The following is a 24,592-nucleotide window of genomic DNA, read 5'->3' on the forward strand; positions in this document are numbered from 1 at the left end:
GCAGACTTCATTATTTGGTTAATTGAACAAGTTGACACTTTTTCTTGTTGTTTAGTAGCTGAAGTTTTTAAGAGACCTATAAAACCTTGACAGGGGAATTTAAGGACCATAGTTGGATTACCCTGGGGTATGTGCTTAGCCTAACAACATTTTTGAGATTTCTAACACTATATCACACAAGGCAATGAGCAGAAATAATCAGCTTTCTCATAGTTTATACTAAAGAATGAGTATACTGTACCTCCCTAAATAGGAAGACCATTAACTTTATGGACATTATGAGCTGCGGCCTTTGCTACAGATTGTATTGATGATTTTTGGCAGTGAGTAATAGCACACTCAGAAGGCTTCTTGAACCTTGAGAAAACCATGGGGTCTCCCTTTGTGTAAGTGGTCACCTCACTTTTCCATCACACAACTAGTGATCAGACCTGGCTGTTTTTCACTTTCAGCCACTTGACTGCTGTTTTCCAAGGAACACCCAGTGTCAGGTACCAGCTAGCCTCCCTGTGGTGTCATCTAACCCAGGAGTTCACAGTCCTAGTCCTGGCCCAAACCGCTTCTGGGTTTTGTTCCAGCCAGGCTCTCGATGACCAAATTCAACCCTTAATCAACCTAAAAAATAGGATAAATTGAATTCATAAGTACCACAAAATGCCATGAATTCTATAACCTAAAACGTTTTAGTAAGAAAAAAACAACTTGCAAATGTTCTCATCAAACAACTTGTGGAAACCAGAGGATGTGTGGGCCTCCAGGATCAGGATAGGGAATTCTTATAAAAAGAATGGAGATTCCTCTAATGAGATCCTTAATGCAGGTGAAGGAGATTCAGGAAGCTGATGAGAATTTCAGCTGGCCAGAGGTGGTTTTAGACAGGTTTCCAGGTTGCATGGCATTTGTCACTGGAGCCTCCTTGTTTTTCATTGCACAGAAAGCGCACCATGTTTTTCTTACCCAGTGTGCCTCAGAGAGGTTGGTGCAACCTTTTTCCAGTTTTGAACAATAAGGAGAATTGCGAACACTTGCCAAGACATCTTATCATGCCCTAGATAGCTGCATATCTCCTATTTGTGTATTTCAAGCCCAGTACTCTAATTACAGAAGCTTTTAAAGATTTCTGTACTTAACTTTCCACACACTTTGTTTCTTCCCCCTTGCCCTGTGGTATCTCGGTATGTTTGCTATGTTTTGTTTCCTTGTAGTTTCCTTTTGTCAGCAGTAATTCCAAGAGGAGCCCTTCTTCCACATTTGCTGCCTGTAAAACATGTGTGAAAAGTGCAATCCCAACCCCCCACTACAGCTCCTGACCTGCGCAGAGCGATGTCCATTTCTGTCGGGCTCTTGGAGAATATCCCAGCGAGCGAATGTGACAAATATGGGCCTTCAGTGTATGCAGAGAGAGGAAGAGTTCTTCAAACTATCTATTCTATCTCTCAAATATGCAAAGAAGGTTTGTTAGCCAAACTAGCCAAATTAATTAACACCTCCTTAGTGTGACTGCATATATTTTAAATACAGAATACCTGTTCTGTCAAAAATAACTAGCAATAGGTTAAAAAAAAATAAAGCAATTTTCCATAATGCCTGATGTTAGCAGAAAGATTTAAAAGCATTCTTACAATGTATTGACAGCTGGAAATATGCCTTAGAGACTACACCTGGGCCACATTTTAGTTGGCACCAAAAGTATTAAATACATTTTCTGGTTTTCATGCAGAAACATTCATATACTTTTGACATTTGGTCCTTTTTATGCTGTACATAATTACTGCACTTAAGGGGGTACTGGCTTTCAGCTGTGAAACCTTAATTCTTTTTATAAACCAAGATTGTGATAAATAAAACCTTTTCCCACCCTCTTTTGGGTAGCTTAAACAGTTGAGGCACAGATGATTTTGTGTTTGAATTTAACAAAACGTTGGTCTTCGAAGTGGGTGATTCAGGCCACAGATAAAATGCAGCATATCTCAGTTTCGAAGTTTATCTTGTATTTTAATAAATAACATATAAGGTTCTCCCACAAAAGAAGGGTAGCGAGCACATGCCCTCATTCAGATGTCCGTTTCCAAACAAGTAGGGATTTCCCACAAGAAAACTTGATCACAGCCACTGTATATTTCAGTCTCCAGCACCAGCTCTGGTAATCCATAATAAACATGTGCTTTGCCATGTATAGTGTAATTTGATGAGATGGTGTTATGTTTGTCTGCTGTAAGTCTGTGTAGGTGAGTGACTGATGTTAACTACAGTACAGTGCGCTGGAAAACTGTTTGTGTGTTTGCGTCTTGGCTAATTTTGACAGTATTGCTCACGGGAGGTTTTTTGGTGAAGACATTTTTTAATGCCTGTTATGTTCTGTATACTGTATGTCCAATAGTGCAATTTGTTTTTACTGCAGGTGACAATCACGCTGTACCAGTTAAAGGAAAAGTTACATTATGTTGTTCATGCCTTACACTTCTATAAAGGTGAAGAAGCAGAAAATTTGAAAAAGCATACCAGCACCAATTTTGTTACTGAATTGTAAGTTTGAAAAAGAAAGTATTGTAGCAGAACTCCAAAATATATTAGTGTATCAGTACATTACAGTTGTTTCCATATCATTACAGTTGTTTTCAATATCTAAAGTGTCTTTTTCATTGTTCACATACTGGTCAAGTTTATTTTGAACAATTATTCTTCACAATACTACAGTGACATCAGGAGCTCATACAGTACGTTAAACATTGAAAAAAGAACAAAGAATCGGAATGTGCTGTCACAATTACTGCCCAAGATGTCACAATTACTACATTTCTTTCCATAAGCACAATTTGTGTGAAGGCAATCAAGTAAAAATTAAGGGTAATCTTAATTTTTTTTAAATCTCAGCCTGTTTCTGGGTGAATATGGACAGCAATTTGCTAATGGTTTTTGAGAAAGACAGTTGGAGGCCCTTGCATATTATACACACATTTTCTAATGTGTTCTGGGCTCCTTAAACATGTACTGTAGTTAGCCACTAACTAGTCTGAATAATTATTTGACAGAGGACTGGAAGCAAACCTTATCTGCAACAGCCTGTATGATGTTGCAGCAAGTAGCCTAGGTGTCAATGTAAAGAAGATTAGCTGTTGTGCTTGGTTTTTAGTGGCAGAGAAATGTCATCCGCATTAGACCAGTCACATTTTTAAACATTAATGCCACCAGGCTCATTTTCAAGACTCAAGACTAAAGGTGATCTGCAGGACTCTTATGGAGACTGCTGTCTGTCTGATGTCTCTTTTGCTACTGGAGAAACACCAGTTACACACTCTTGCATCACATCAAGATTTGGAGAAAACAGTTCTTCTCTAGGGCTTTGAGTAATGTCAGACAGACAGGAGCCTGGAGAATACGCTGTTGCATAATGTTCAAGTTGAGGGTCCGACTGTTTACTTTTTAATTTCATAAATGGAAAAGGAAGTCAATCTTCCTCAAAGAATCTTTTGCTTTATTGTGGTAACATTATAATGGGACGCATTGTTTATTATTACTGCAGTGGTATAGTGTTATTAGGCTTATGAAACTTTTATAAGCTTTGCAGTGAAATAACAGAGTCTAGGATATATCCTGTGGTCTCATAAGCATATACTATAAAATTTAAACATTTTAAATGTTACAGAATATTTTTAAATTAAATCTCTTTGCTTTCACAAACACCCAATTGTGTATCTAAATAATTGATTTTCTCATTTATGAAGAATGCACAAATCTTAACGGTGGCACACATTCCTGTCATCTGAATGGAAATGGTAAAATGTCTTTTGGGAACAAACATTAACTTTTACACACCATGGTGTGAACTTGTTTTCATTAAAACCTGTTTCATAAGTGGAAAAGGAAATCATTCTTCCTCGAAAAATTATTCACTCAATTGCGGTGACATTCTAAAAGGACACATTGTTTATTATTACTACCGTACTACAGTGTGGTGTGATTAGGCCTATGGGTGTTTTATAGGTTTAGCAATGAAGTAACAGAGCCTTGGAAAAAATCCATGGACTCATAAATATACACTAATCCTTTACTACTGAGAGAGTATTTATACACATAAACCCTCAACTGCCAGTGGTTCACTGTTAATGACAGTTTGGTTCACTTCTGATGCAAAGCCTTTGTATTTATTTAAGAATGTAAAAACTATTGGTAATGAGAGGAGACTTTTTTGACCTATCTAAGAAGAATAAGAAGATTAGAAAGTTTACCAACAAGAAGTGGACATTTGGCACTTTTAGCCTGTTTGGTTGTTAATAGCGTATTGATCCAAGAATCTAATCCAGCTGTTTCTTGAAAGTAGCCAAAGTTTTAGTTTGTTCTAGACTTCCACAATCCTTTGGGTAAAGAAGTGCCTCCTCTTCTTGGTTTAAAATGCTCTTTCACTTAGTTTCCACTTGTTCTCTCTGGCTCGTCTTTTATCTCATTCTGAAGAGATCCGCTGGGTTTGCTTTGTCATTTTGAAAACTCGAACTGGGTCCCTTGCAGTCTTCTCTTTTCAAGACTCAAATGTTCCTTCAGCCTGTCAGTATAAGACATTCTCTTCATTAAAAAATAGCAGCTTAATGGACATTACACAGTACAACACTCAGTTCATATTAATTGCTATTTTTCAATATTTCTTTTCGCAAAAGCTATATCAGAAGCTTTGCTTTACAGTCATTAAAACATGGCACATTAGATCTTATTCAAAATATCTTTTATAAAAAATGTGCACGTAGTGTATTTTAGGGGGGATAGACTTCATTAGCCTTAAAACAACTTGACTTTATTTTTAAGTTAAGCAAACGTGCAGTGGTATAAAATGACAGTTATTATTCTATTATGACTATAGATGACTATTATTATTCTAGGGCATCCCCTTTGCCTGATCTGTTACACTAGGGAAATCAAACTGAGGTCTTGGTCAGATGTAGAGGCTTCTGGTTTCCTGCCTAACCAGAACTCTAGCTCTTAATTAACTTAATAGATGCAATTATTGCCTCAGCTAGATATATTTGTTATTTTTCAGGGTCTTCTTATGTTCAGTTTTAAATAATTCAGGGTACACTAGCTAGAAATATTGTTTTTTCAGGACATTGAACAGTTAACTAACTCCACAAATGATATTACACAAAAATCCGACATTAACCATACCAAACTGCTGTACTGAACACATTACAGTATGTCATTGTATAATGGACATAAACTCCATAATGTCTCTATCATGCCACACTGTCTCTTAACACAGTCTTCTGCCAGTGGAAGAAGGAGAGGCCATTGCAATGATACATTCTGTCACTTCAGACTACTGACTTATTTGTCTGATACTTTTATCCAAAGCAAATTATACTGGTACCCATTTATACAGCCAGCTATTTTACTGAGACAATTCAGGTGAAATACCTTGCTCAAAGGTACAACAGCAGTGTCTTAGCTGGGATTTGACCTTACGATCTTCCAGTTTGAAGTCCAGGACTCTAACCACTGCTCCCCACTGCAGAGCTATTATAGTGTCTGAGGACACACTAACACATCTGTGTAGAAGCACAGGGACTGACAGGAAAAACGTCATAGATCAATAGGCAGTAATATTCCACATTCATAACTTTCATCTTGCGCCTCCTGTCCTTGATTGTTAAGTACTGTACGTATACAGCACATTTAACAAGAGGAATGTAAGCATATAAATTTATAATGAGTAAAATAAAGTTGATGAATAAAATGTTTTAAAAAAACTCATTTACAAGCTGGCAATTATTCATAAGTGTTGCATCAGTACTTTCTCAGTCAATTCAACCTCAGGAAAAGGTTTGTTAATGGTCTATGAATGACATTTCTTGTTCTTGGAGTTTAGAGGCCTTGGAGTTTGTTTATAATAAATTCTGTTAATACCTTACCAGCAATATGTCTGCTTCTTCTATGCTGATATTTTTACTATAAACTTTTCCTGGGAAATAATATGATTTTTTTTCTAGGTAAGCATCTGAATTATATATTTATTTATTCCCCATTGTCATCTAAAAGGTTCCCATTATTATCTTTGATTGAAAATTTATTGAAACTATGTTTATTAACTTTTCTTCTTCCATGACTACAGATATATAAAATAAAAAGAGATGAAAAGGAACAGAGAAAAAGAGAAAAGGGGGCTCATCTTAAGTAGATGTGTTTATTTTACAGATACAGTATACATGGCCTCAGGACATACAGTACGTGTCATAAATTGGCGAGCTTTATTACATTATGTAACTTCTCTTGTCAGTATGGCTGTGAGGTCTAGATCAATGTGTGCCAAGAAGGGCTCCTACACGTTATAAAAGATATGAAGGTTTGAGTGTAAGGCACAAGTTAAGCGATCTAAAGGGACATACTCTGTTATGCTCCTATGCCAACTTGCTATAGTATCTCATCTGAGATCCACAGCACAGAATGCACAGAATGTTAACATATTGTAGAGCATTTCTTAATGTTATTAGTTATGGCTACTTGGAAGGCTAAGTAAGACAGACACTGAATCCTTTCTGACCTCAATACCTAAAATTTTCTGGACTTCTTGAGAGATATCCCACCAGTATTTTAGTAGCCTAATACAGCCATACTGAGTCCTTTTTGCACTTGGGACAGAGTGCAAATAAACCTGTTCAGAATATGCTTTGAGTACTGGGAAATAAACTGTATGTACTATATGTGTTATCTTACATTGAATAGCTTTCATCCTGATATAGAAAGTTATTTTTAGCATTCTCCTAGACCTCTTTCCACACCTCCTCTGTCAATATTTTTAATTGAAAAACTCAATTTCACTGAACTGCTTTTAGTGGAAGAACCTGAGTTGTTCTACACAGGGTAACCAATGCATAAACCCAATCTATTATTTTCCTTGAGTTCCACTCAAGTGAATCCAAATAATTAACCGCATGGCTGCAATCTGGACATTCACTTCAGCTTTAACTCTCAAGAATTAGTCGTATATCCTCTTACAGTTTTTAGAAATTAACCTATTCTTCTGTAGGATAATATGCTGTTGAGTTGTACTTTCCTAGGTGAGCTTGTCCTGTAGTTATCCGTTACACCTGAAGAAGGCTCCACGGCCGAAACGTTGTGTTCTCTTTCTTTTTTTCAGCATGGAATAAACCTATTACTTGTTCCTTTGCAGCCTACGCATGCTGACGCAGCTACCCACCTGAACTACTATGTTATCCGTTTAGTTGTTTATTTTACCTTTAAGCATGCAGCTATTGGCAGCCTTTATGTATCACCACAGAAATGGAAACGTCAATAAACCAGTCCCCACGGGGATCTGCTGCTGTAAGGCAGATGAAGAGTATGGCCTGGAGCGGTACTGGACAAAGAGGTAATCTTTACAGCTCCTGATTCCAGCTGCTCTGTCCTTTCTCACATTGAAGTCAGATCCTGACCTCTCGACCAGGGGTTCTCAATCCTAAGTGACCACACACCTGCTGCTTTTCATTCCTGCTGCATAAATTACTTCATGGAAGCATTAAATGAATTAACTAGCTGGTTGATTGAAATATTTGCCAGTGTTTTTGTTCAACTTCAAAACCTGAGATTTTATTTAACTTATGAAATTCAGAAGTTAATAGATGACCTCTGACATATTTAAGTTACTCTGAAAAGTTGAAATGGTCATATTAATCTTATTAAGTCAATTGACGATTCAGTTGTGGAGCTGAGAGCTTGGCTGGATCACAAACAGCAGGTGTGTGGCCCCCAGTTCCAGCATTGGGGTAAAAGCAGGCCTGCTTGTAGGCCTGAAGTTGTATTCAGGACAGCTGAGCCCTAAAGACCTTTTGGGTTCAGAAACTGTGGTCTTCAAAAGAAGCGGTGGTGACTTTCTAGCTGGAAGTTTTCTTTTAAACCACTCATAAATGAGGGAAAATAAAAGTTGTATTATTAATGAGTTAACTATAAACTGCCTAGTAGCTATACTGTTTCCTATTATTAACCTGGCAGCAAACATGAGCCATGTTTGGAGGGGAGCTAGTAACTCACCACACTTTACTGTGGAAAAGTCACTGCCCTTGTAAAGCTGTAAATACTGTATGTAGAACATAATAAAACATGTAGCATTTTACAGGAAAAGATAAGATCCTTCATCATTTTATGGTCTTGTAGTGGGGATTACATATAAGTTGACCTTTGAAGATATTGTTTATTTTATAAAATATTGTATATAGAAAATGATGCATAGTAGTAACATTTCTATGGTGGTTTAGCTAATGGTTAAGATCTGTGACTTCTTGAAAATATCTATGATTCTATGAATTTTTAATATTGTTTTTCTGTAAACAGTAACAAATTAATAAATCCTATTATTTATCTGAGTTGGAAGATTTCTGTGCTGGTGAAACAAAGATATCAGTTGTAAACACATTACAAGCCTGGTAATGGAATTATACAATTAGTGGCATTAAAAATTAATTAATAAATTAATAATTAAAATTAATTTATTAATACATCAAAACATGAACAAAGTGATCTTGTTAAAATGTGAAGTCAGTCACTGAACATGTCAATATTATATTTTTTTACCATAATTACTGGTCAGTTTTTTTTTCTGACAGAATATTATTGCAAACAAAAATTATTCAATATTGTTCTCCCCAGAATAAAAAATGCATATTAGCTGTTCTTTATAAAAAAACACTTTTTTGAATTGGGAAAAGCTTTTATTGTAAAGTGGGTATTTGTATTAAAATTGTTGTTTGGAAGTTTAATTATCAGATCAAAGTGTTTGTATGATTGCTTCTATGTTTTAGTATACAGGGAAAACCTTAATCAATCTAGTTTTACTTAGCCCATGGTCATTTTTTGCTTTGCCCAATAAATCAAAATACACAATGTCTCTCAGTGTGTTCACATATAGTATTTTCAATTGAAGTATTGGCTTATGCAGTGCTTGCTGAGGGTCATTGGTGAAAGATACAGAACCATACAGATGAAAAGTGTTCTGATAGCATTGGGCGGGCTTATTTCTTTTCCTTTTGAGTTCTGTAAGAATGACTGTTATTTGTGCAGTACTGACACTAAATGTCAGTCCTCTGATATGCTTCATACCTACGTCAACCCAGTATAGAGTTTCTGGAAAGAGCATATTCCCTTCTCAAAAACTTGAACCTGAACAAGCAGTGTATAAAAATGGAGCACATATGGAAGATCACTGCTCCACTGTGTGTGTATAAAGGTGTTCTTTAATTGTGTGGAGCTTAGCACTTGTCAATGTCTTTTTGGACTCTAAATAGGGTGTCTTTCATTCCCTCTGCCATGACTATTGACTGGTTATGGATATTTCTGGTTCTGTGTGTGACACAAACTTGTTGTCTATAAAAGGAGGAACACATACTTTAAGCATCCAGAAGGAAGACAAAGTCTTTCCTTTCTCATGTATTAGCAGATAGACACAGCAAAATAACATAACACATTTAGATGATCAGGAGGCACTTTTTTAAATAAAAAAATTATTCTAGAACTATATACCCAATGGTAGGAAGTAGATCAAAGCTGATATCCTGGGCTTCTTTCAAGAAAGGGCTGAATAAACTCCTTGGATCAACTAGCTACCAGCGATCAAACAAGCTCTTTTGTAACCTTTCTTTAAGTTCTTATGACAGAACGCAGAGCCCTTGACAGACAGCCTCTGAGGTGAAGGAAGTTAAAAATCTTGGCCTGCAGGCAGAATTCCATTGAAAGAGAAGGAAAAACTCCTGGAAAGTGGGGAAGCACAGTCCTATTCCTTTGGAGAATACAGGGCTGTCCTCCACTTTAAAACAGGCCCCCTTTCTTTCTGTTCTTTTTTTGGGGGGGTGGCTGTTACTGAAGACTTTAAAGATATATGTTCAAGATTATATAATAACGTGAGCTGGACTCATACACGGTGGTCCAGTGTGGTTTTATTGCAAAACTTGGGAGCTGGAATGAAGGAAATGGGAGGTAGATTTTGCTTGTTAAGCATAAGCTTTTGGCCAGGCCAGGAAGACTTTCAAAGCTTTTTTTTTTCATTTTTGCTCCAGATCACATTTTCTTTCTCAGTTTTCTGAAGGTTATTGAACAAGTACGAAGATGTTAGTCACGTAAAAATAATTTGGATATTTAAAATGGGCTGCATTTCAAGCCAGGAAACACCAAAGCAAATGTTTTTGTGTTCTTGAATATGTTCCTATAAGTGAAAGGGGAAATAAACTTTAGACTGTATCCAAGAAAGATACTGCTGTTTTCAAATTGTTTCAAGAGTTTTGTTGAAGACGGCAACACAAGATGAAATAAGCTAAAGGCACCTGCTGTCCTGTTACTGTACATAACATCTGTATGTAAAGATTATGTGTGTTTTATGGTTTATATAATTTTTTTTTTGTTTTTGTTTAAATTTACATTTTTGCTAATAGCCCTGGTGGTTTATTAGCCCTTCTGCTGGGAGAGTGGGTTCATTACCTAGCTGGTAATACTCTTTCCTCCCTAAGAAATTTGTCTGGGTAATACCAAGTTCTTAATACATCCTTACTGGTTTCAGGTTATTCGTTGAGAGTGACTTTTAGTGAACCGGTTTTTATCTGCTTCAGGATGGTGGAGTGGGAGGGCTCTAAGGAGCTTTAGACCAGAAGTTATTTTTTTGTTTTTATTTGTTCAGGATTATTCAGTATTTGACTTTGTGATACCTTAGTCCTGACGTCTGCCTCCATATTTATTTTTCACACTAACAATGATATCTAACACTTGGGAGATGGGCTCATACAATCTGTAAAACAGGGCTGCCCAACTCTGGTCCTGTTCTGTTTTACGAGTGTTTTTTCATCCCTTGTTAGTGTAAAGTAATTTTTAACAACCATTTTAAAGTACTTCAAATCATGCAATACACCTAGTGACATGTTTGTTCAGACCTACATTCCAAGTGAGTCACTACATTTGTATTCAAGTATGATAGGATTTCACTTGCGTTTGGAATACCCCATATTCTGAACAGGTATTCTGTTTGGCATAAGCAGGGGGTTCTGAAATCCTGTTAGGCATTTTTACAGAATGGTATTCTAATAGCAGTGTCCCAGACGGCTAATCATAAATTAAAATGCCTCAAATGAATGGAATGACAATTCATTTAGACTCCTTCTTCAAAATCCCTATCTACTTATTCTTCTGTACATGAATGTCATGTCATATCATTCGCCAAACTGCTTTATACCATACGGTGTTGCGGGAAGCCGGAGCCTACCCGTCAAGCAACGAGCACAAGGCAGGATACACCCTGGACGAGGCACCAGTCCATCGCAGGGCAAGTGCAAGCCAATCGTACATGGGGATAATTTGGAGGTCACGATAAAGGCCGAGGGGGGAAATTTGGCCCATAATAACTCCCTACTCTTATCGAGAAAATGCCCAGGGATCCTTAATGACAACTGAGAGTCAGGACCTTGGTTTAACGTCGCATCCGAAAGACGGTGCCCACTACAGTATAGTGTCCCCGCCACTATACTGGAGCATTAGGACCCACACAGACCGCAAGGTGGGCGACCTTGCTGGTCTCACTAACACCATTTCCAGAAGCAACCATAGCTCCTCAGGAGGTCTCTCATCCAGTTAGATAGATAAGACTTTATTGATCCCGAAGGGAAATTGAGAAACTGACCAGGCTCAACCCTGCTTAGCTTCAGTGGGTAGCCAGTTGAGAGCTGCAGGGTGATATGGCCGCTGGCTCTTGTAACCCGACTGTATTAAATGGCAATAGGAAGTTGTCAATGCCTACATGCAAGACAATTAGCATTTTCTTCTGTGTAAATGTTGTAAATGGTTTAAATGGAACACAAAGCGCAGTTGACTGTCATTACTGAAGTGCTGAAACCAGTCCTCCACATATGGGAATTTAACTCAAAACAGGTTCAGTAGTTTCACATTGGAGACTCAGCTCTGCATCTGTTTCAAATAAAAGCAGGAGAACTGTGGAGAGATACCTGTGGCTGGCTTGAGAGGAAAAGCCATCTCACCGCAGACTGGTACTTAGGCTGGGAACCACTTTACATATTATAGAGCCGGCACATTTCCTTTAGTTTTTATTTCCCCATCCTCTCGCCAGTAGTGAAGAAACCACTACTACTCCCTCCTACTGGAGGAATATGAGCTCTGCCATCTCCCGAACTGTGCAGATCACCAGAACAACACCTCTGCCGGTTTTTTATATTCCTCAATGTGAATGAAGAAAAAAGAGAATGTAAATTCAATTGCGTCATGAGTGTGATTTGTAGAAGAGCCCATGGCTCTCAAAACTTGAATCGATCAAAGCTCTGCTCTTTATATCACCTTGATAATAATAAGAACCATTTCATAAACTAGGTTTCATGATGCATCATCTCAAGGTACTTAACCAGTAAAACTAGACTAAGGCACAATAAAATGAAAACAAACTAAAATTAGCAGTAAGCTACAATTTCCATTGACCCTTTTCCATGCACCTCAGTGCATCCTTGACTAGATCTAAACTATTTAATGGCAAATTTTGCTAACTGCCAACCAGCAGTGCTTAAACATTTTGCATTGAACATTCCATAAAGATCATTAATCTTCTAATAAAGGATTAATAACATTGCACCTTCTGGAACCATGGTCCCTCATTAGTGAAACTGAGTGAATTAGATTTTTTTAGTCACAGTCGTGTTTTGCTGTAACACTCACTGTATGGTGTATGGAGGATTTCTTCTCTAATTTTACACAGAACCACCATTTCAGCACCCTAGACTGGAGGTATGGTCAGGAAGGACACAATACAGTGTCACAATGTGCTCTGGAGCTTTGAATTATCTGAAGCACTTTCCAACTATACAGTACCTGCCCACAGGTATGCCTAAAATATTCTGTAAACCAAGAGATTCATGCGATTGCACTTGAACGGAAGATTTCTGACACTGTAACTGGTAATGTGGTTGTACTGAGTAAATAAAAGGAGCAAATGCACTGTAGTAGAATGGCTTGCAAAATACAACAGAACTGATATGTTTAACAGAACTTATGTTTAACTTATGTATAAGACTCATCAGTGACTAGACATTTGAATCCAAGGACTTCTGCTGAGAGAGAGGGAGACAATACCTTACAGAAATCACTGTGTATTTTGGGAGATTCTCAGAGGTCAGCTATTCTTGGATGTGGGCATAGAACCAGGGCAGGGGTCAGAGACAGAGGAGGAGGATCGTGTTTGCTTATCCCACTTTCAGAGTGCGGGCATATGGGCATCTGCCCGGTGACCTGTGAAATCGTCAGGAATGCTTGGTAACCAGAAACTATGGAAGCAGGGGAGGATTTTTTTCTTATGTTTGCCTACTTGCCGGCATTTTGTCTCTACAAAGAGTATCTTTTTAACCACATTTACCTTGAGTATTCTTTTCATTGTGCACAGATCACTCTGAAACAGGCTGTCAGGCTGTCTCTTTTGGAAAAGAGAGCCTCACTTCCTTCCAGCCAGATGTTTGTGACTTGTTAATGACGTGCTTTGGCTTGCAGGTACACCCACTCCTGACCTACTGTACATCAAGGTTCCATTTCGCAGGTTTTTACGTAGCCTGAATTTTACCTAAGTCGGAAGTGACACACTTTCAGCCATTGCCTTAATACCATAGAGTATTACTATTCATGATTTTTTCTATATAAATGAAAATATTTTGCTTAAAGAAAAAATGTTTTAAAACTCTTTAATTTGAAGAATTAAAAAACAAATATAGCATACGTGACAAAATATACGTTTTTTTTATAGTAAGTAATAAATGGAACTTTGGAGAGAAAGAGAATTACAGCAAACTTTATACAAGCTTCATCCATTCCCTGTAAACTGCTCATAAAGTGAATACTCATATAACGGAAATTATTCCCATTATGTGTCATGCAATCTTCAACTGGTTCCAGACCTCGAAATGTCCATCAAACACCCATACCTCCCCTTAATACAGCACAGAATAGTAAGGAAGTATGAGAAAAATTACATTCCTGGTTAATTATTCAAGTAACATGCTTCAAGTCATTAGCAACTGCATAAAGAAGAGGATTAACCATTATACTCCTGCTCATTTACAGTACAGTTACAGTAGTTACTGTACATTGTAACAGGTGTTAGGCAATGCATAAACATTAGGTACTATCCTGTACTATATGCACTAAAAATGTAAAGCCTTTATTATAAAAAACTTAAAATTTAAATGTAATAATAAAATATAAAGTCAGTTCTTCATTTCAGAGGATGAGAGTAAAGAAGATTCTATTCAATGATTTATGAGAGCCTAGCTCCTAAGATTGGAAAAACATTACATGAAAAAAACAGATTGGAAATACTACATCTTGTTTAACCTAAAACTCATATGGTGATTGTTCATATGGTGAGGCAGTACCTTTTAATGAATTTATAAATACTGTACTATACATTTCATTATCTTACAGTGTAATGCTCAGTAATTAAACACATGGTATTTGACTGCAGTAAGAGCTATTTACAATTTTCACAGAAAAGGTGTGAGATGACATACAGAGGTTACAACACATGTGTGAAAGCAAAGTGAGACTGAAGTGTAAAACTGGTGGTGTCCACATTATGCTCACTCTGCGTTGTTCATCTGCTACTCGCTTGTTTTGTATCTAACCCCAAAACCTCCCTGAAGCCTGAAGGTCACTATGGGAGGTTTTCATATAAAGTCACATTTACATATGTCAAGTCTTACATGGCCCAACCAGGAGAAGTCCCAGCTAATGACGGATTTGCTGCAGTAACTGCAATACACCTACTGACACCTTTCTTCTGACCTACATTCCAAGTGAGTCGCTTTATTTGCATACAAGTGCGATAGGATTTCACTTGTGTTTGGAATGCCCCATATTCTGAGCAGGTATTCTGTCCTACATAAGCAGGGGGTTATAAAAATCCTGTATTTACATTGATATTTGTATACAATTTATGTATTAGAACAGAATATCTTGATAGTTACTAGAGATAGTAAATGAGATTTGGCAGACTCAGTGTAGTGTAGTCAGTATGATCATTTCTCGCCTGGCCTTGATCGCACTGACCTTTCATTTCGCAAGGATTTGAGGACTCTTATTCCAGGAAGACATCAGGAGCCGAGATTCTCCTTAAACTTGGATTACACTATCCCCCTTCTCTCAATGACAAATTATTTTTTAGAAACTTTGCATTCATTTGAAGATTTCAGCTTTTTTTGCACCTCTCTCCCAGATCCATCTTCAGGTGGAGACTCTTTCTCACCCTTCTGCCCATTTGCACCTTCTCTGTCCTGCTACTGCAGTATACCTTCCTCTCTCTCCCTCACACCTGAAGAAAGCGCAACAGCTAATGTGTTTCTTCTTTCTGCTTTTTAAGTTTTTCTTGTTCCCTTGCAGCCAACGCATGCTGACAGCCCCCCACACAAAACTGTACAGTCTATGATTGAGTCATCTTGAGAGCAAACCTCACAATGCTGGATATGCGAAGATAAAGGAAGGCATCCTCTGCTTTTCTGCTTGTCTCGCTGCTCCTCTGAGCTCTGCTTTGTCCTCTCTCCACAGATGCAGGAGCTGGAGCAGAGAGTTACGGAGGCGGACCAGCGTGCAGAGAGTGCAGAGAAACAGGTAGATTTTCGTCCCCAGGCCACAAGGGCCCTGTCCAAACTTTGTATGACTGTATTAGAACTCATTTCAGAGCCACCATTTGTACCTGAATTAGAAAACGCGTATTTAAATCTAAGCCGTCAAACATGTCCCCCGGCAAACTAAACTTTAAACACCTTCATCATTTGTTTATTTTGATACATTATATAGTGGTCCCAAAGAACATAGCTGCTGTGGAAAACTTAATTGCAGGATGCAAAAAATCCAAATAATATCTGAAAACTGGAAAAGTCATCCTTCTTATGCACCCAGGTCCTACAAAGCTTGTTTCACAGTTTGTGTAACACACAGGTTTGGTGCCTCTGTATACAGCTCAAAAGCCCAAAAGCCCAGGCAAAACATTATCGTTCACAATGACGTCTAGCGGCCGCATTTTCATTTGATTGTTTCCAAGTATAATGAGTTTTTATTTCTAGGGAATGGTATTCAGCACTATAAGAATAAGAATAAGACTAAGACTAAGGCTAATACTAAGTATAAGACTAAGAATGAGAGAACAGCATGTTGGCGCAGTGGTTAGAAGTGCTTCCTCACACATCATTGGGGTCATGGGTTCAATTCAGGACGGTGGGTGCTATCTATGTGGAATTTGTATGTTCTCCACATGTTCACAGGTTCCACAGGTTGTCCTCCAGGAGCTCCAGTTTCCTTCCACAGCCCAGAAACACACTGGTAGTCTAATTGGCTTCTGGGAAAATTGGCCCAGGTGTTAGTGCGTGCCATTCAATGGACTGGCATCCAGTCCTAGCGCCTGTTACTTGCTGGCATAGGCTCCGGGACCCTGAATTGGATAAAGTGGTTAGGAAATGGATGGAAAATAATAATAAAACATGGATAATAATAAGAAGTACTGTAATAAGAAGGTCCACAAGGTATAATAGAATATAGACTCTTAATTTGCCTGAAACCATGACCTGGAAGTGGATCAAGGATCTCTATTTCTGCAGTGGAGGCCTTTGGCAGTTAAAGAGCTGTGTCGTTTGAAGCTGAACGTAAAGCCTTGATGCTTCAAATACACTGAAAAAAAAGGATCTAATTTGGTCTTGAGAAGGCTGATATCTGTTTGTACATGTTTCTGTCTGTTGTAAGCAACAGCATATTATATATTATTTACAAGCAGTCATCTGTTTAAGGGTCTGATCTTGTGCCGACTACAGCTTTCACAGTGGCGACAGCAGACTTTTGGGTTTGACGTCCTCCCTCCTCTTCAGAACCAGATGGTGTAAATTAGAAAAAATAACAACCTTGCTGCTTGCAAATCGCGTTTAAGATCATCTTTCCAGCTGTCAGTCTTGATTCATACAGTACGTTTGTGTTTTTACAAATCTGGAAAAAGCCCCTTGGTTTTGATTTGAGTGCGAGATACTGTTTTTCAGCTGACCCTTTTTTGTTATCTAAATGAGGTGAGATGAAAAAGCTAAACTTTGCATCTTAATCCAATTTCACATTTGATGAAGAACAAGTGCTGGGACATTCATTAACTATATTTTTCTTGCATATTTTGATCTTTCGATGACATCCAACTACATTTTCTGCATTGTTTGTTGCTAGATTTGTATTCACAAAGTTTTTTTAATGCCTGAAGGCTAAAAGTTGGGAAATAACTGTAGAGAAAAGTTTTGAGATGCTGTTTTGATAACAGAAATGCATAGCCTCAAATGCAGAACAATGGCTTTAATTCATGAAGATTTCCTGAACTGTGCATTATCTAACTCTATCCTGAGAAATGTTCTGTATGACTTTTAGCTCTAAATGGGAGGTCTTCACCTCTGGTCTTGGAGAGCCCCAGTCCAGAAGGCTTTGTTTGACCAATAACTATATAATATACTGGTTTCTAAAGATATGGAGCAATTCTATTCTGATTAATTAAACAGGTGATACTGTATGTCAAATTAAGTAATTGAGGGATCATTTAGGACTAAAATATACTCTTCAGTCCTCAATGACCATAATTCTCTCAATTGAATAGATAACTTACTTGATTCATCAGTACTGTAGCTTATAGTTGTTACCAGTCTTGACGAACAGATGACCTGTGAGACCAGCTGGATTGGTGCTCTCTAGTGCTCTCTTGGAAACCCCTGCTATAACCGATCTCTTGATTGCATACAAACCTGTAACTACTGTCCTATTTACACTTAAAAAAAAACATTTTCAGCTCTTTGAAAAATTGGGTGGAGTGAGAGATTTGCAAGCTGTGGAGTTTTAGACCTGCAATTTACATTTTTAGGCCTGCCTTAAATTGGGAAAACGTTAGCTGTATTCTTGGAAATGCTGGCTGAGAAATAAAGTCTGTGGTTGTAAATGTGTTTAAGACCGGATGTTTTTAGCTTTATGTACGGTGTGAGTCACACGGTACGTCCCAGTCAGATTGACATCCAATGGGACCACCAATTGCTTGAACGCAGGAGTGGGCAATCCTAGTTTCTAGGAGTTTCTGGCACTGTGGCTAAAGATCTGTAGCTGGAAGGTTGCCAGTTCAAATCCTGCGGCCGGCAGAAGAATCCTATTCCGTTGGGCCCCTGAGCAAGGCCCTTAACTCCAGCTGCTCCAGGGGCGCCATATAAATGGCTGACCCTGTGCTCTGACCCCAAGCTTCTCTCCCTGTCTGTGTGCTTGTGTGTCTCATGGAAAGCAAGCTGGGGTATGCGAAAAGACAAATTCCTAATGCAAGAAATTGTATATGGCTAATAAAGTGAATCTTATCTTATCTTAGTTCCGGAGGGCCAGGGTGTCTGGAGCTTTTCTAGGTCTCTTTGAAGCACCAGCATCTGATGAGCTGGAAGAAGCTGTTCAATTGCTCCCATTAAGACAATAGTGAGCTGATTTAAGTTGTTAAGATCTAAGAAGGAATAAAAACCTGTAGAAACACAGGCCCCCCAGGTTCATAACTGTGCACCCCTATTGTAAGTACGAATTGATACTTGGAGCAGAAGGATGGTTCCTCCAAAACCATACAGCAGCTGCCTGACATCCCTGCCTGTCTGCACCTCACCATTTGAATGTTAATGTGCAAGCGAATAAGGGACACCGCAGTGATCACTTATACAGGGGGCCATGAATTTGGATCACAAAGATCTGTATGACTGTAAATTCTCATGCAACACATGCCAAGAATGGCATTTTATCTTGTGATGAAACCATTTTGCAGCCAGAATTTGAAGATTAAAACTGACTTTAGTCCATGTAATGTTTTTCTTGTTTTTAAGTTTAGAAATATACAGTCCCCTGCAAAGTGGACAAGATTGGGGGAAAGAAGTTTCTTTGAAATGCTTCATTGTTCTTGGTTTTGGATGGAACAGTTTGAGTGCCTTTGAGGGGCGTGCCTCCAGCCTTGTCCTGATGGCGAGAAGAAACAACCCAAGGGGTTTAATCTTTTTCTTACATATTCCAGGAGGGAGTGGCTGCATTTCAGAGGCCTAGTCAAATATTTCTAACATATTTAAACTATTACTGGGGGGGAAAAAAATCTGCAAGTGAAGAACTGGCACAGAAACGTGGTCAACTGTTGCCTATAAAAAAATTAGAACAACATAATTTGTGGAATTTGCCAGCTTTTAAAACTCAACACTTTATTCCCCCCCTTTGAGGCATCGTGTTAATTTCTTCTACAGGAGTATAGGGTGAACAGTTAATTACAGTAAAGCACCTGATCCCAGCTGGAGAATTAAATTCACAGCTAATGGTGAACACTTGCAACTCCTTGTTTATGCAAATATCTTGAAGGCAAAGGGAGAGGTTTTCTGCCATGCCTGCTGCTGGATGAGGCAACATTCACAACTCCTGAAAGAGCTCAGTTTCTGCAGTGTTTTGTTGTAGCTGTGTTTTGTAGTAGGCACTCCTTGCTGAACAGAGAAGGAACGCTCCTAGTATTACCTGTCTTTTGGTAACCCTCATTCATCACCAGTGTTAAATCTTTGTAGTTTGATCTCATCAGCTACACATGGCTGATGTGCCTTCCTTTGCATGATGCCTTAAAATGAGCTCCTCACCGCTTGGTAATAAAAGATCACGTGACACGGATAATAAAACACAAGCTAAACCCGACTGAGCTCCACTTTTGAGTTTTCTCAATTTGGTATCCTTACAATTCCCCCCCAAATTCATTTGGTGAAGCATTTTTTTTTCTTTCTGTACCCGATTTGATGTGTCACAGGGCCGTTGATGCATATTGTACTGTATGTGCACCCAGTGGTGGATGAAGCGGATCCCTACCTATACAGTATGTGTGTCCTGTGATGGACTGCTGTCCCAACCAGAATGTATCCCTTGCGCCCAGTGCTTCCTGGGATAGGCTCTGTGCGACATTGACACTGAATTGGATAAGCCGTTATTGAAAGTGATGTGATGTGTAGTGTTCAGCATAAAACAAAATCTGAAGAGGGTAATCAAGTCTTCACAGATCAAATGCAATATCCTGAGGTTATATAGAATAAGAATTTTGTTGTTGGTGCAGTTTGTAGTGATATGGTACTGTACTGTACTGCTCCAATGTTCTTTTACACTACCCTGTGTTAAATGGAAACCTCTCTGAACGCTTAATAAATCACTTTTCAGCTTTAGCAAAGCTCCTAAAGTGAAGATGTGGCTTACTGTTGTAGGTTCAAGTAATGGAAGAAAAGCTCAAATTGGCAAATGTACAGCCCAGCGAATCAGAGAACTCCTTGTACAGGAGATGCCAAGAACTGACTAATCAAATTCAAGAAAAGGACACGATGATCAAGAGACTGGAGTTACAGTTGGAGAAGCAGGTAAGAACAATTCTATCTGAATTGTTTTTGCTAATTTTGAGGATAGTGGAAAACTAGGAGTTGTTTTCTATGTGACTTTTAACAACTATGTTAAATATTAAAAAAAAATGAGACTGTATTAATGTTTAAAACCCCAAAGGCAAGTGAAGAAATATTATGTACTGTACATTTACATTTTTAAAGCTTTTTGAAAGTTTCAGTTTTGGTGCTTACAATCTTAATGTTGCTATCCCAATTCCTTTTAAATGCTGTGATTTATACTTATTGACTTTTTCATCTGTTTAACTTTATTTATATGTTTTTCTTTGTCCGAAGTAATCAAGAGCTGCTGTAATGAGAAAAACACACACTGATTTATGTTTTGTTTTTATTTCAGAATGTGCTGAGAGCTCAAGAGGCGAAGATCATTGAGGAAAAGGCAGCAAAAATTAAGGAATGGGTGACATTCAAATTGCGTGAGGTAAGGGACTTATCCTGATCAGTTACACAAAGGAAATACTGTGAGTGGAAATATCAAATTCCCTTCCTAAATAAGGCTAGGGTCCTTTGCTTGTAACTGGAAGGTTGTGGATTCAAATCCCAGGTGACACACTGCTGTTGTACCCTTGGACAAACTACTTCACTGGAATTGTTCGAGTTAAATATCCTGTTGTATTTGTATAGGTACAAATACAAGTCGTTCTGGATGAAGTGTCATTTGGCACTTTGATGAAAATGATCCAAATGCATCATTTTGTTAAGATTTGTGTTTTACTTTCATTAAATTGAGATTACATGTGTCCTTACAGCTGGAAATTGACAATCACCAGTTAAGGATTGCGAACCTAAAGCAGGCCGAGCAGATTTTGGTTCTTCAAGACAAGCTTCAGGGTAAATAAATTGTTTAAGAAAATCTTTTATTGTTTTTTTTATTTTAAGTTCAAGCTACCAGTACAAACAAGGATTTGTACTGTTTTAAGGTGAGCAAAAACTAATCATAGCCTTTAGCTTATATAGAGACTTTTCTTTTAGTGTGTAGTTGTCATCTGATGCATACTGTTGTTTCTGTTACACTTTCTTTACAAAGGAAAAACAAGCTCTTAGTTTTACAATGTCAGAACTGTTTATATGGGGCTTCTAATATCTTAAATCTCTGTGGCATTTTCATTGCATTAAAAAAAATTGTAATAGCTTGTGGTAATGTGTAGTTTTATGAATATGGATTAGAAAATACCTCTGCTTCTTTCTGCACAGCACTTTTAGAAGGTCCGGGGTCCCCTGTTGGTCCTGGCTCCCCAACTCCAGAGACTCAGTCTGGGCTCCTCAGCCACTCCAGCCCCCTCTTTGCATCCAGCAGCCCTTCTAGTCCCCTGGCATTCGAGGAAGGTCGAAAACATTCACCCTCTCATTTCCTGCCTTCTCCAACGCTCAATACACAAGGTACAGTACTGTACAGAGTCCCATTCGAAAAGACTGAGACAATTAAGCCACCTTGCTATGGAACAAGTGGGGTGCCTTCATGTCTCTCAAACAGTTTGAGAACACTTTCTTCCGTAATCCGTAACTGCATCTTGGGAGCTTTACAATTTGAAATATAATCTGCTCTTGTCAAAACATTTGCACCCAGAGTAGGGATTTTCATTAATTGCTTGATCAAAGGGGAAATATTGGAAAGCCTGATGTTTAAGGTGTGACAAAGAAATTCAGTAATTTCACGTTTTTCATTATCCTCCAGGGGAAAATTTGTTTTACTGGAGAATCCAGCACAACAATAAAATAAAAACAGACAGACATCACCCAGAAAGAAGACAATATAGCGGTGTTTCAGGAGTTAAGAGTTGTTTTACGTTGTCTGAGAGTGTGATTGCAGAGGAGATGGATGATTTCCTGAGTCTATAACCATTACACCTGGGGACACAGAGACGTCTCCCAGATGGGAGTAGTTTAAATCCACAGTGGAGAGGGTGAGCCTCACACTGCGTAATGTTCTTAGCATTCTTTACCATCGTCTGTTTATTGAGGGCATTTCGATTGATCTGATATCCCCTGTGATTTGGGGTGTTGCATTTTTCCAAGAATCAATGATTAGTTCTTTTTTTCAAAGCATAAACAGAACTGATCTGTCCATTTGGCAAAATCATTTAGAATGGGCCTTTGAATTTTGATCCAACCATCTGGTTGAGATTTGCCCATTTTCAGGATGGCACAAAGACTCTACTTCTGCAGAATTTAGAGCAGGAGTTTCATTAAAATAAAGCTTGTTTCACTGTCTCATTCTTTGTGCTCAAAATAAATCGCATGAAAAGTATGGGCATGTAGTCCAGCGCTAAAAGAAGATGCTTTTTTTGTTTGCTGGTTATACAGATTTAAAAAAGAAGGGGCTTGATGGGCTTGAATCCCTTCAGAACTGCTCCTCTCCTTCTCCTCCCCTGCTGGGCTCCCATGAGAAAGCTGATCTCCTGCCCCGCTCTCCCTGCTCTGCGCGGAAGCAGACTACCCAGGAAGTAGGAGAGAGGGTCCACAGTCCCTTTGCCTTGGTCAAGACTGACAGCCAGGTCACAACGAATCCTCCAGCCAGCCCTTGCCCACAGCCTCCATGCACATGCAGCCCGCACACTCCTATTGACACAGCTGCTGGAATCTGTGGGCCAGAGCTGCCGGAAGGGTCATTGACTGAGAAACAGCATCCCTTGGAGGTCGGAAAGGAAGCCCACAGCCCAGTGGAGAAGAGAGGGCCGTCGCGGGGCTCGGAGAGGGACCATTCTTCCGATGAGCTGAACAGCAAGTTCCGTTCCCAGCGCCTGCACTCCTCCTCCTCATCTGGTGAAACCAACGTCCCAAGCCCCCTCAACACCCCAGTCCACTCCCCTAAACATTCCACCCCTTCCTTGGCCTCTTCCCTCCAGCTCGTCTCCTTCTGCCCCGCAGCCCCATTTGGGACCAGCATGACTCTGCCTAAGGTGCGAACTCCCCTGACGCCCAGAGATAGCATCCAGCTGGCCAAGAAACACTACAGCCAGCCTCAGCCAGGGACTGATAAGCTACATCACATCAACGTGAGCATTGACATCAGCTGCTTTAAGCCTGTGGCTCCAGCTGCTCAGGGCCCAGAGGAAACTGACATCGATGAGGTTCCTGACAAGATGGACATTGAGGAGCACGAAAGTGAACCAGCTGAGGAGAGGGTCTCCTTCATTCCTCTCTCGGAGGAGCTGGAGCTCTTTGATACTGACTCTCTGAAGCCTCCCACTCCTCCCCTGCACAGGTTCCCATCTTGGGTGAGTGTTGGAGATGATGTCCGGGGATGTGCATGCTGGCTCCGTACTTTATCCTGGTTTCGGTTTTTGAATGTGGTACAGATGTGTACACAGATCTGTTTAAATGAAGAGTGAGGACAGAGGTAGCAGTTTAGAAATCTCTCTAGTCCACATGCTTGTTTTTTGGTGTGAGAAACTTTGGAGACCATACAAAACTGTCATGCTTTTAGTAACAAGCAAGAACACCAGGATATTTCTTTTTCTTACTAGAAACCAGGATGAGTTCTGGCTCATTAGGCTCAAATCTGTAAAATATCTACCTAAGCAATGGAATCAGATCTGTTGTATGTCTTCATCACAAAAACTGCTGAATAATTCTTCTGATTATTAACCAACTGACTAATAATAACAACACCAAGACTGTTAAGACTGAGGATGTGGTATATCCAGTATCTTGCAGTGAAATAAGTTTCATCAAGAAGTTGAATTGAGATCCTAGTGTATGTTTTTCATTATGTGACATGGTAAGCATCACGATGAAGCTTGATGTTTGCTTTGGAATGGTTCGAAAGTCTGGTATATGACTTCCCATTTTCAGGAATTGTAGAATGATTATTTAACCCACTAAACACCGGAAATTTGCAGAGGAAGCTAGAGGATGGGATCTGGAGAAACATGATTCCTGTGTTTCTTGTAGGAAGGTCGGATCTATGCTGTGGCCAAATCAGGGATGCGGCTGTCAGAGGTGACTCTGGGAAACTGGTCCCCTAGCCGAGGTAACTATATTACTTCTGGCTTACAATAAGAGAGGTAACAAACGAAAGGAAACCATTCCGATTATTCCAGACACATGTACAGTACATAACTTTGTAGTGTGAAAGCTTTGAAGCTATAAGTAAAAGTGCTACCAAAGAGCATTTTAAGCAAAAGGCAGTTGAAAGTACAATGGAAGCT

At 39.0% G+C, this 24,592-nt stretch overlaps 1 protein-coding gene across 2 annotated transcripts in view; it reads left to right on the forward strand.

Moving 5' to 3' along the window:
* plekhh1 (pleckstrin homology, MyTH4 and FERM domain containing H1) overlaps nucleotides 1-24,592 on the forward strand; it is a 72,964-nt gene that overhangs the window by 18,491 nt on the left and 29,881 nt on the right. For both annotated transcript variants that reach the window (XM_088925939.1, XM_088925940.1), the window contains exons 3-9: nucleotides 15,550-15,612; nucleotides 20,253-20,402; nucleotides 20,779-20,862; nucleotides 21,191-21,272; nucleotides 21,636-21,821; nucleotides 22,746-23,659; nucleotides 24,336-24,414. In XM_088925939.1, coding sequence (XP_088782065.1) covers nucleotides 15,550-15,612; nucleotides 20,253-20,402; nucleotides 20,779-20,862; nucleotides 21,191-21,272; nucleotides 21,636-21,821; nucleotides 22,746-23,659; nucleotides 24,336-24,414 — 1,558 coding nt within the window. The remainder of the gene's footprint in view (nucleotides 1-15,549; nucleotides 15,613-20,252; nucleotides 20,403-20,778; nucleotides 20,863-21,190; nucleotides 21,273-21,635; nucleotides 21,822-22,745; nucleotides 23,660-24,335; nucleotides 24,415-24,592) is intronic.

Source organism: Atractosteus spatula, chromosome 9 (assembly GCF_055471065.1).
Source record: "Atractosteus spatula isolate fAtrSpa1 chromosome 9, fAtrSpa1.hap1, whole genome shotgun sequence".
Lineage (NCBI taxonomy): Eukaryota > Metazoa > Chordata > Actinopteri > Semionotiformes > Lepisosteidae > Atractosteus > Atractosteus spatula.